General features: G+C 36.2%; 1 protein-coding gene across 4 annotated transcripts in view; it reads right to left on the reverse strand.

Annotated features, from left to right (window-relative positions):
* Nucleotides 1-2,114: 2,114 nt before the first annotated feature.
* KDM4C (lysine demethylase 4C) overlaps nucleotides 2,115-13,856 on the reverse strand; it is a 235,837-nt gene continuing 224,095 nt past the window's right edge. For all 4 annotated transcript variants that reach the window (XM_039729775.1, XM_039729773.1, XM_039729774.1 and 1 more), the window contains 3 exons: nucleotides 8,825-8,944; nucleotides 4,958-5,050; nucleotides 2,115-3,106 (listed from right to left, as the gene is read on the reverse strand). In XM_039729775.1, the coding sequence (XP_039585709.1) occupies nucleotides 2,930-3,106; nucleotides 4,958-5,050; nucleotides 8,825-8,944 (390 nt within the window). In that variant the 3' untranslated portion in view covers nucleotides 2,115-2,929. The remainder of the gene's footprint in view (nucleotides 3,107-4,957; nucleotides 5,051-8,824; nucleotides 8,945-13,856) is intronic.

Here is a 13,856-nt window from a genome sequence, read left to right on the forward strand (position 1 = left end):
CAAGCTTCTGGCTTCCCACAGCATTCCACACCAATGTATTCTCTCTCTCATATACCTGAAAGGTCCATAACACTATCTATAGTAGAACAGAAAAATGCAGCTTTTGAGGAATTGTAAGGGAACAGGAACTGTCTTTCTAGGCCAGTTGTTTAGCCAATCTAGTTTGCAAAGTCCTGAAACAGGAAGCACAAAACTGCAGTGATGACAATCACAGTTTTCATTTACTCAGAAGTATTTTATCATATCTTACAAAGGTCAGAAATAATTTCAGTGCCTTTGAGAACTTCCAAAGTGAAGGTCTTCTTGAAGGGTATGATGAAAGGTAGAAGGGGAAACAAACCAACTTTTTGCATGAATGTTCTATAAAAAAATTTACAAAGCCTTAGTCAGCAAATTTCAAGGCTCTTGAAGAGAAAAATCCACTCTACAGAAATGAGGGGTTTATTCATGGTTTTACAACAGGCCACATCAGATCCAGGCAAAGAACATGCATTTGATTTCTAGCCTCTCTCGTACCACATAGCATCACCTATCCAATTACAAAATATTTTAATATGTATTAAAAATTTAATAATGCCACAGTTGTTTTGAACTTTTATGGAACATTATAAAAACTTCTTACCACAGAACACAGAATTTTGAAACTAAGCATGAGTAATTAGGTGTGGGTTGACCCTGGCTGAGTGCCAGGCACTCACCAAAGCCACTGTGTCACTCAGCTCCATAACTGGACAGGGAAAAGAGAATACAACAAAAAGTTAATGAGTTAAGGACAGGGAGAGATCACAAACCAAATACCATCTCAGGTAAAACAAGACAAACTGGGGCTATTAACTGAATATACTACTAACAAAATCAGAGCAGGATAATGAGAAGTAAAATCAAATCCTAAAAACATCTTCCTCCTACATCTCCCTCTTTCCTGGGCTCTTCCTCCTTCCCTGCAGAGGTACAGGATGACACTGAATGGGGCTTATGGTCAGTTCATCACATATTGTTCCTACCACTGCTTAGGGAGAGTCTGTTCCAACACAGGGTCCCTCCCACAGGAGACAGCTATCTACGAACTTCTCCACCGTGAGCTCATGCCACAGGCAACAGTTCTCCAGAAGCTGCTATAATGTGTGTCACTCTTCCGCAGAGTACAGTCCTTCAGGCGCAGCCTGCTCCAGCATGGGTCTGTCTTGGAGCCAGCTGGCACTGACTCTGCTGGAAGCTTCCAGAAGCTACCCCTGTAGAGCCCACTACAAAAACCCAGTCACAAAAACCCCATACAACAATTATTAGCTGCACATAACTGTAGAAGGCAGCAGCAATCTTACATTTTGCATTAGTTTTTATCTTTTCTTTACAATACCAAAAAAGCCCTGATTCTGTGAAATATGCCAGACAGCATCCACCACAACCCAGTGCCTTTAGAGAAAGTGCTATCAATTAGATATACATTCCAATTGTCACAGCTAAGCAATTTCTTAGACTAAAGGGATTCTGAGTGATTTCATGGTACAAGAAAAGATAGTTAATGTAACACAGAAAACTTACATTGTCACTTGAGGTATCACACAGCAATTGAAAAGATTTTACTGCCCACTTGAAAAAATAAGAATAATCGTGGAAGGGCTTCAGTGAAACAAAGATCTGTATGCCTCAGCATATAAAAACTGGGTTTTTCTACAGAAAAAATCTCTGGGTCCATATATTCAGGTTTTTTGCAACCCAAACCCCAGAAACAGCAGTGCTCAGATTTAAATTGGATTTTGGAGGGCTCTTTTTCCTGTTGCAAACAGTCAGAAATCCTGCTGACTGTCCAATTTACAAGAAACAGATGATGTCATTTTGATAACGCTTCCTTCTAGGTTCACATGCCCAAGTATTCAGACAAATCCAGACTTTCTGCTTTCTGTGAAACATCCAAAAAGGTCAAGATATCAAAGAGTGAAGAGAAACAGACAGACAAGAAATGAAAGTACAGTACTTATCAACCCTGCATTTTAACATTAAGCTATGTGAGCGTCTGTATGTATATTCTGTTGTGTTCAGAAAAATACAGCATATATTCTTGGTTCCTACAAATATAAAACAATAGTGTTCAAAATCACATCAACAGGAAAATGTTGCAATTGTAGTAAAGCATTTATTTATTTTAAAACATTATTACATTGCTAGAATATTATTTCAAAATAAAAGCCATAATAGATTCATTCAAAACTAGGCTGTTAAGCATATGTATTTAAACTCTAATTTTCATACACACAGTGAAAGAAATTTATATTTTACAAGTAGCTATTTTTAATAGACTTTATGAAAAACATGTTTAAAAATACCTGCCAAAATCTGTCTCTTTAAATATACAAAATATCCTTGCTGTGCTGAAGATACCTCCCTTAAACACCAAAAAGATCTAAGTCAATAGCTGAGTCCACATCAAATCCTACTGAAAACAGTAGTGACATAAAAATGTAAAAGCACTGTACAAAGTACAGCCTTTTTTGTCTCAGTACTGTACAAATCTGGTTTTGTTTTGGAAATGTTTTATAAAAACTGGTATCTTTGAACCTAACATCCTTTCCTATGTGCAGAAAAAAGTGAGCCACTGACATTACCTGTGTTTACTAAAATGTCCCCTTCTCAGAATTGTGAATCAAAGAATTCAAAGAGAATTTCCCACTTATTTCAATGAGAGCAGGACTGAAACTTCTCTTCAGCATATCTTTTAGTAATCTCTCTCAGTTTTCCCGTGGTTTTATAATGCAAAATATTACAAATTCTTAAATATACTAGCTGATGAAATCAGAACTCAAGTACTTCAGATTACAAGACTGATGTATGGATTAGTTCACTGTAAAATGGAGTGTCCAATTAAAAAACCCAATAGCAAATAACACTGCATGCTTTTTAATCAAGAACCCTTTCTCGCCTCTTGGTTCCTTTACAGTCCTTTCTGGCATTTCTTCTGGAATGAGCTTTTTAAGAAGGTGCGGTATCCTGGATCATCCACATATTCATTCTTAAAGCGAGAACTCAATACTCTCTGCCTTTTCTTCTCTCCCAAGATAATATCTGCTCCATAAAATGTGTCTTCAAATCTCATGTCAGAAGCTGTCGACTAAAACCAGATATTGATTACATATACATACAATTTTTATCTTTCCATACTTTGCATGTCCTATTCAGTATTAAATTTTCTATGTCTGTAGTGTTCATTGGAAACATGTAACTAACACCTGTTGTTTAATCTGGATTTTATCCAGGGATCACACAGTCATGATAATTCTAGATGAGAAAACAGTGACATGGAAGTGATGCAATTGTTGGGCAGGTATGATCCTAGCAGTATCATGTAATATCACCACCTTGTGTTATTCAGGAAAGTTTTAAATGCAAGGTACTATGTAATGGATTCCTGAAAAGAAGCCTGGGCACTGCCTAATTTGCAAAAAATCAGGGTCACAGTTTGGTCACTCATCATCAAACTTATACCAGCTGGTATAAGTTGGAATCCCCACTAACAAAGCAGTGGAACAACACCCAGCAAGCCATTTGGTCAGAATCAGAGGCAAAATATTTTGGACCAACTTACAGTGCTGGAAGAATTCCCAACATAAAGAACAACAGCTTTTAGAGGCAACTGGTGTCTTTTACTTCAATAGACAGAAACAGGATCATAGGCTGTCTTTAACTTGCACTGTGTTCAGCACAAGGAGGGGAAGAAGATGTTTGGCATGGATTGAGGACTAACCTGTATATTTCTAGAATTTAAGGCACTAGTAAAAAATCATGTAGAAGTCTCAATAACAGCTGTGTTGGTTTTTATTCAGCTGACCAAATTTAATGTTTTTTAACCTATAGTTAACTTCCTAATGAAGTTAATAAACAAATAAATAAATAAATAAAATACATTGATTTCTAAAAATAAATTTTAAAAACAATATAATTATATTATTATTATTATTAAAAATAATACTACTAATACTAATACTATCACTAATACTATCACTAATACTAATACTAATACTAATAGAAAAATAATAATAATATCCTGAGACTGCAATAGTTTGCATTCCAAACAAAAAAATGGCAATGGTATGCTTTCTAATTATAATAAAAAACCCATTAGATGGTTCTTTTAACATTTTCCAAGACATCTATCTTAACTGTAGTCAGAACACTGAAAGATTTGTGCATTTATCCCAAATTTACTGACATAAAGGTTTCTTAACCCAGAATATTTGACCAGTGCACTTTACATCAGAAAGAACTGTCTTAAGACAGGTAAAAACAGCCATCTCCTCCAACAAATGTATGGAAGTACTTTCCCTTTGCAACCTCTACAAGTCATGCTCTCTGTGAGGTTCAACACTTTTCCACTAGGCGTACATACAAAAAAATGTAGCTGGTGGATGTTGTTTGAAACAGCAGGAAACTTAAAAAAAGCAACAAAGATTTGGTTTTAAACCAAAGACTAGTGAAATGCTGATAAATCCTGCCAGCAACATTAATGAGTTTTGATCAGTTATATTGTTTCTTACAAGAAGTTAATTGCCTTTTTATTAAATTAAGGCTTTTAAAATCACAAAGCTTTGAGAAGCTGGAAAATTTTTTAAAAACAATACCTGTTATAAGCATACTGAAAGAACAGAATGTCTGTCAATTTAAATGTTTACTAACTTCGTAATTCCTGATCTGACAGATCAGACAAACATGATGTCCCTTTTAGGAGAAAAGAATTATGTCTGACAACAGCATTTGCCTGTACTGGAAGAACAACTAACCCTCTCACACTAGCAAATGCAGACAACTCCTAATTGGGCTGATTTAGCCACTCTGAAGAGCACAGGCTTTCAAAACAAAAGTCTGTTTAAAATGAAAATCCAAAATAAATCCTAGAATAGTGTTATTGGTCTTTTGAGCATTTATACATACACGTATTACAAAGTTAGCATCAGCAAATACTCACTAAACGTGCTTTTACTCTCTTAGGAAGCTCTTCATCCAGTGTATATATTTCTTCTCTCTTCATTACTATTTGAGAACCATCTTCAAACTCCACCTAATTGAAAATAAAAAAAGGGTATTTGAAAATAAAATAATAATTAACTCTTGCAGGAAGTTCCTGGAAATGCTTCCATATGAAAATACATATGTAAGCAAACAAGACTTACATACAGATATTTTGCTATCTGTTTTAACACAAAATTAGGCTGAAACATAAAAAATCTTATTTCTTTGGTACGGTAACACATACCTCATTGAAAATAATATCGAAGCAAAGAGACTTCAAAATCAGCACTGACACATATATAATGAATTAAAAGTTTTTAGATTAGGAATGCTGAACAAGACAGGCAACATTATTTTGCAGGAGTGACATATTAAAATGTCCTTGTGTCATTTTTGTCTAATTTTTTACTTGCTTCTAATAAATAAAAAATTAATTTTAACATCCTGTGATTCAAGGTTGAGGAAGACCATGTCAAAAGAAAGTGAGAGTGACAACTAAGGAAATACCAGTTAACAGAATTTTATTGAATCTGATGGAATTTCTTTTAAATGCTCTGTTCAGAAGATGAAAAGCTTTATCATGCTTAGGTTTAGATTTAATCCAATATGAACCCTGTTAGCAGAAAATGAGAAAGGAAATGTAACTAGGTGTGAGGAATGTTAAAATGCTGAGGCTTTGAAGCATTTAAGCTTTTTCAGTAGCTGCTGATTTTTTCCTCTAGTTTAATACTTCCTCTAACAGTTGTGAACTTCAGCTTTATCTGTGACTGCAGTTTATCTCCCATAGAAACTATAATTTAAATTTTGCTATAAAATTAGAAGTCCCATTCTACATCCTCAGGTGATTTAATGAGACTATGTGAATTTAATGAGACTATGTGACAACAGCACACTTGACTAGAAGAATAAGCACAAATACAAAAATAGTAGTATACTGACTTATCAAAAGTGTTATTACAGATACAAATGAAGAATCATGCAGTTGAACTTGTAAATGGACTGTGTTTTTCTCAAATTAAATGCTTGCTGTAGCTGAGTATGTCAGATTAATATGTGAACAGCTGAAAAATCCATATATCCATTCTCAAAAGCCAGGAGTCAGATGATGATCTATTAACTTCTTTAAAAACAATTTTTCCACTACATCAAATAGGGCTATGTAAATCTGGAATGCATTTAAAATGCATAGAGCACACAAAAGGATAACAAAGTCACAGGAGTCATCCTTACTCCTTTCTGCTCCTGTTACTAACCCCATAATACTACTCTGTTAGTAGTATATTAGAGGAACTTAAAGGTCAATTTGCCTTAAGCTTGTTTAATTAAATGATGGCAGTCCAGGGTGCAAGAACAGTCTTTCTGGTATTCCTGCTCCTTCCTGCAAAATAGTTGGTAATATTTTTGCATAATACAGTAGGTAATAATGGTTTTTTTTGCATCCCTGGTGAAAAAAAACTGGGTAAGAAATTAACTCTGACACTCCATGTGATAAGAAAACCTCTTCTTAAATGGTCAGTATATTTGTTTTCACTCACAGTCTGCAGTAGGATGCAAATACTTAATAGCAGAGAATGCCATACTTGCAGTATGAAATATACTGCACATTTAAATGAAGAGTAAGTGGAAGTTCTTTAGGTACAATCCAGCATATCATACTGGAAATAATTTGCCTACATTTGACAGTAAACAAAAGAGCTTCTCTAAGACTTTCAATAGTATCATGATTCACGCAAAATATAAACCCACAATCTCTAATAGCTCCAATTAAATTCAGATTGCAGATCTTACATTTCAAATCATCAATTTTATCAATTTATTGCACTTGGATTCTGCTGCTGTACTGTGTCTGCATGATATGTTACTATCTTCATGAGATTTTTTTTCTATAAGCCCATCATAAATTAAAAGAAAAGCTGTTAGCAATTAATGGAGTGAATGGATAATTTAATAAACTCTAACTCAATTGTAAACCTCAATGTCAGAAATCATCAAGAAATCAGATATAGATCACATTAATAATTTCACTTGAGCACCTGCTCCATTTGGCAGGTCTAGCTCTGCTTAGCAATTGTGTAGGATACTGGCTGACAAATGAAAACTGTATGACACAAATTTTGGTGCATTGTGTCATAGCTCCTGCGTGCTCAAGTACTGCTACATTTGGTACAAATGTCTGATGAATATGATGAAAATTCACAGAATTTTTCAACTAGAACAGATTTGCCTTATGAGAAGTAAGAAATCATGCAAAAGACTGGATAAGAGACTCTCAAAGGTGCAACACAGATGACACAGATGAAAATAAACCTTTGTGTATGTGTGAGTCCTGGGAGCTTTTAGTCACTGTTTAGAAAGACCAGAGGAAGAACTACTAGTATGTCTGGAAGTTGATCTTGCACCCTTCCTGTCATAAACTTTTTGTAATCTGTGGCCACAGGCAGCCTCCTCTCTCATCCTGAAGACTAAATACTTGCTTGTCTCTATAGTTCTAGATATTGCAATATGGACTCCCTCTAATCTTTTAAACTTTGTAATTTCCCCCCATGATAGGGGTTGTTAGAGGCAATTTACAGGAATTTATGTTTGTTATGCTGAGGAACTCTAAATCTTGCTGAGACTCCACATGCTTATCCATTTTCCTTAAACAAAACTCATTTCATCATGTTGTTCAAGAGGTCTAAAATAAAACGTTTTTTTGTTTTGACTGTGTCAAATTCCTTGAAATATGAAAGACAACAACATTCATCTAATTTACTTCACAGTATTTCTCAGAAGACTAGTTGTTCAAAAGATTAAATTATTTGAAGATTAATGTTACTATAGGAAAATAATCTTCACAAAGAACTTTCAACCTTCACAACATAATACAGCTGCTAAATATAAAGGAAGAGGTAAGATTTAGAGACTACTTCAAGACTTTAGGTGTTTGAGTGCTTGAATTCGATTGCAAGTCATTGGAAAACTGAGAAGGTCAATGCAACAAGTGATTTAGCTTCCCTGTGCCTTAATTTATCTAGAGATCTAATAGTAAATTTGCCATTTTGGTACAGTAATGTGAGGCCCCCTGATGAAAAGAGTTAAAAAAGTGAAAATTATTACATATATATAAAAGAAATGGATCTAGATTCTCATTCTTTCAGAAGTGCTATTATTATTGTGATTGTTTTATTGCAGTTTCTACCATTCACTTGGGTATTCAAAGCTGCTGACTGATTTTTCTCAAAGGCAAGCCCCCAAAAAACCAGTAAATGTTACTCTGAAACCAGAAGTCAGCTTTTTAGTTTTGCCATCAGTGTTCAGTTCCTTTTGCCTTTGCTGAGGATAAAATGCTCTTTAGATTAATTAATTCAAAAATGCCTCAGATAAATGAATGTTATGCTCTTCTTCCTAGTGTCCCCCTTCCAACCTCTTATGAAATGCCTCAGGTTCATTGCATGTTCATACAATACTAAATTTTATGTCATTAATCGTATAATTAGCTGTGAACTTACAACTTACTTGTTGAAAGTAAACAACCTGCAGAAAATAACAAAAGTCATCTTTCAATTTTAATGTTCCATCTGTTTACCTGAGTTCTTAAAGAAAGCAAGTGATTTTCTTGATTTTGTAAGACCAAGTGAAACCTCTCCCCCAGACAGTCCACAGCACTTGCTACCGGGTTGGAAAGTTTTACATATTAGTTAATGTGTGGTAACAGTTACAATAAGAATTCAGCCTTCTTCATCTTTGAATGTATGGCTGGCCACTCCAATGCTAGAGCCAAATGAGCAATTTACAACGAAGACATACTAGCATGCACATGGTTATAAACACAGGTACTCACCTGATACATGTGAGCTGTATTTGTTCCCAGATACTTTGCACCGTACAGTTTTCCATCAGGCCATTTCACCTGGACAACCTCTCCCTCTGCAGGTGGACCCAGCCTCAGGCAATCTCTGCTCTATTTACAAAGAAGGATGGATTCTCAAATCAGTGAGTGAGTCACTGCACTGAAATTACCAGTAAGATGTTTTTACAACTTGGTAATTGGAAAAGATTTACTACCATGCATAAGTTTCAAGTTTTATAATCCTGCTAATGGGCTAATGCTAATGTTAGCCCTTATGCAAATTAAACACTGACCAAAGAAACACTCTTTACAGCTTAATGCTGCATTGGCAAGACAACATATGCATAAATCAGATACCTATCAGCAACTGTGATACACTTCAACCAAAATTAATTTCTAACAGACACTGAAAATAAGGATCACTAAAGTGCAATTTCATATGTGCAAAGCTTTCTCTTTTACATATCCAAGTAATTCATGTTTTGTTAACTACAGCACACTTTTTGCTGGATGCTGTCTTTGCTGACTGAAACGTACATGGACCAAACCACACGTGGTGAGAATGCCAATGAGTTTTTTTGTCAGCTGATGGAGAAACACTAAAAGAATCCAAATGCTTTCAAAACAAAATTAGGGGAAAATATTTTTTTCCATAGGATATAAGGCATTTTTGTTCCAATAGTTTGGTCAACTTTTGTGCCTGACTTGTTGAGCATGTCAGAGCATCAGTAGCTGCAACATGTTCTTAGAATGGTTTCTTTTGTCTCATATGTCTCAGTATGATCTAAATTACTCATTTTCAGAGCACGCTAACCACACACCCGTAACAGCAGCTGCTCACATGAGGGACTCAAAAATGATGTGACACATCTGGGCTCTCCAATTCTCTGTTCAAATCCTCACAGCAACAAAGGCATCTCTGCTTCACAGTGACTACCTCACAAGACCTGTCATGTAAATTAGTGCTAACTGAGTGGTATTCTCCTAGGTATGAGAGGACTTAACCAGAGACCGTATTACCTGAGCTCATAAGTGGTCTACAGTGGGAAGAGAGAAGATAAAGAAAAGGACTCAGCTATAAGGATTCAGTGACAGGACCCGGCACTATCTCAGGTTGCCACAATACTATCACTGTTTTCTTATATTTACATAGAATAACTTAGAAAAATATTTGTATTTTGAGTTGAACAATTCACTTCCAACAGAGGCCAATGATCATCATGACAAAGAACTTAAAATATGGGAGCAAAATCCCTCACTTGGGGAGGGATCCTCACTTGGACATTATCTTGATGCAATAACATTCTAGCCAAGTCCAACCTTTATAAACTGATTTTAATCACATGTATCTTAATCTATGAGTTTGACTCAACATAGGATAAAAGAAATTAAAAGCTGGATTTTCACAGAAACATTTTCCTGCATGACAATACTGTCTCTTTCACCCCTCAGGTGCTGTGCAAAAGCTTTAAAATATGCCGTCCATGTTTGCCTGGCAAAGGCTGCTGTGATAAACACAGAGAGATATATCCTTTCAACATCACCATACATCTGGAGTAGGTGGAATTACTGTATTATCCTCCCCAATATTTTTAGGAGAGGCAGGAGGAAAGGGGAAAGGATGGCTGTTGCAGTAGAATAGTTATGACTTTGCAGGGGACAGGGATTACTAAATGCTATCATGGCTCTGACTATAAATTAAATTAGACTGTATCTTTAGTTGTTCTCTCCTCAGTGATGACTGTCAAAATGGTTATTGTCATTATGATACTTCTTCCGTTACCTATTTATTGCAAAAGTGCAAAAAGAAGTCTTGGCTAAGTGTCTTGAAACAAACTTTAAAAATGCAACATGGAATGGAATAAATTTCCTGAAAACAAACAAACTAACAACAATGTCAAGCCTAACATTAATTTTCCAAGAACAAAAGCCCAGCATGAATTACTTCCTTTGCAACTTCCACAAGAAAAAATATCTCAGGGACTCTAGGATAGCTAATGGAATTGCTCATTTGGAAAATTAGAGTCCTCATGCAAATAACTAGACAAATGACAACCTCATTCTTCATGTATCATCACAATGTCTTAGTCTATGGAACAATATTTGGTAAATTGGTACTAGTTTTTATTAATTCCTGTCAGAGCTCCTACCTTTTATTTTCACAGGATCATAACCATTTGAGATTCTCTTTTTACTGCACAAATAATTCTTACAATTTTTTTTCTTGGGAATGATAAGACCCATTTCTTAGACTGACAAAAAGGCAAAAATGCAACCTCACTTTTTTCCCATATAACAAAAAGTCAGACAGCAATCCTTCAATGTCCCAATACCAGCTGTAAATAACATACAGTGTGGGCTTGATCTACATTCAGCTTATAAACCATGCACATTTCCCATACAATTACATAACGTATTTCCCTCTTTATAGAAATGGACAAATCATGCCCATCTGTACTGAAAATATAATTCACTTACATGTCCAGTTTCACATTGCTGCTGTTGCACAGCTCAGAGCTCCAACTCCAACCATGACTACCTATCTCTAAAGATGAATACTTCAAGGCCTCCCTAGGCTATTAATCCAAGCACTGAACAACGCTCACAGTGAAAAAGTATTTTCTTAAGTGAAGAAAAATCCTGTGTTGAGGAACTTCCTGTATTTCAGGAAGAAGACGTGATGTCTTTCTCCCGGTCTGCATTCCGCATCGCCAAGAAGTGTGTGGCTTCATCCTCTTTACTTCCCACATCACATGCTGACACATCTGGATGAAATCCTTCTGAGTCTACTGCTCTCCTGAACAGTCCCAGCTCTGTCAGTCCCCTCATATCACAGATGCTTCAGTTCCTTCACCACTTTCATATCGTTTTACCATATTTGTTCCTCTATGTCCACATCCTTCTTGTACAAGTAAGACCATACCTAGACACATTACTGCAGATATGGTCTCCCCAGTGTCAGATTTACAGCTGTTCAAAAAGACACTTCAAGAGTTTTCTTGTTTATTAAAGGTAGTACTTTCTGGGTTTAGAAACATTTATTTTGGAATTCATTATATATACTAAACTAAAACAGTAAGCAATCTATTTGCAATAGATGTTGGAAATCCATTTTGAAATACTGGGGTTGTCTTCTATGCTGTCATGAAGGAATTGACATGTGGAGCACTGCAGATAAAGAAGACATTTTTTTCTATTTTTCTTCTGGTATTCTGTTGTTTTTACCAGAGAGGTTGGTTTGATTTATTAAGGCTGGACAGGGAACTTGCAAGTAACAAATCCAATTGCAGTGGCAGGTGATGGTTCACACAGGCTAGGAACTGTGGAGTCACACTAAGAAAACAGAAGGAAGACTACACCTGAAGCATGCACTGGAATCCAGGAACTTAAAATATTGCAATAATTTGAATACAGCCACTTGAAAAAAATATCTTCAAATATGTTCAAATGCTTTCCTAAATTAAGGCAAAAAGGTATAGGTATTCTAGACTAAGATGAACTTACTATTTAGACTATTCTAAGCTTTTCTCTCAAAAACTGATGTACCTTGGATGCCTAAAATTTTATTTAGATAATGTTTCCCTGATTATTTGGTTATTAAATCAGCTATCTCAAACTCAATAATTATTTTTCAAATTTTAAGACTATTAAGAGCCTTTGACTTCTTTTAGATTTGATCCAAAGGAGCCAACTGAAAACAAGTATCTACCCCCTGAACCTCTATATGGGCTTGCAGGATCAGTGTTCTTCCTTTTACTGTAAGCCAAGCACAGGTTTCTCTCCACCATATGAAATTGAAAAGGTACCAGTCTATGAGCCCTGGTGATATGCAACCTAGAGTATAGAGAGAACTGGCTGGTGCTTTTCCCAAGCCACTCTCTATCATATTTGAAAATTCAGAGTAGTCAGACAAAGTTCCTGGTGACTGTAAAAGGAAACATCTCTCCTATTTTTTAAATGGAGTCAGGAAAATACAGACCTTTGAGCCTCCCCTCCGTGCATGAGACGTTCATGGAGCGGAACTTCATGGAAGATACATTAAGGCACATGCAAGACAAGGAGGTGATCCAAGACAGCCAGCATGGTTTCTCTAAGGGCAAATCAGGACTGGCTGATCTAGAAGCCTTCTGTGATGGTGTCCTGGTTCTGGCCAGGATGGGGTTAATTTTTGCACTAGCCAGGAGGGGCCATGGATAGGGCCTGGAGGTTATTCTATGCTGCCTCATGTCATTGCTGGGCACAGGGAAAGACACTGTCTTCTGTGGAGAAGGAGCTCCTTCCTGTCAATGGCACAGGAAGCTGTCTGATACTGTCTACTGTTGGGGAGGGCACTGGTCACTGTATCTCAAAAACTTGTTTAAAAATAGGAAAATGTGGCCAATATGGCATCTTTTAGGGGAGGTATAAACCCAACAGTAAACAAATGTTTTAAATTGCTGCAGAAAAAAAAAATATTCTAATAGAAAATCACCAACACTAGTCCATTCAAATCAGGGGTCCATCACATCACCTGGCTCTTTTTAACGGTTTGCATAATGTGATTCCATCCTAACTCAAGAAAGCATACATGAGTTGTGATGATGAAGATCCCCAACTTGATCCTGCAATTGATAACTTAGACTAGCATGCTTGCTTTCAAAGCTGCTTTCTGCCTCCCCCTCATGCTCTTGCATAAGCATTCTGTAGAATGTCTCCTATCAGAATGAATAAAATCAATATCCATTTTGATCAGAACAGAGTGGGAGATCACTAAACTCAGTTCTCACATCTGTGCTCTTACAGTGAGCTTACTAGGAGAGAAAAGAATAAAACATTACAAGGCAAAAATCATTTGCAATCCATAAATAGCAAGTCTGCAGACCTTTCTCTAAAGCTAATGAATTTTCCTCAACATGGCTCTAAAAATTCAGATATATAAAACAACCCCATGTCCTGGTTTAGGGCAAATCTGGGAGAAAACCTCCAAAAGGGGCCCCCCAAAAAAGCAAACCCACACAGCCCCTTCCCCGCACTGGTTCGAGAC

The sequence above is a fragment of the Passer montanus genome, unplaced genomic scaffold (assembly GCF_014805655.1).
Source record: "Passer montanus isolate IOZ18808 unplaced genomic scaffold, ASM1480565v1 scaffold7, whole genome shotgun sequence".
Classification (NCBI taxonomy): Eukaryota; Metazoa; Chordata; class Aves; order Passeriformes; family Passeridae; genus Passer; species Passer montanus.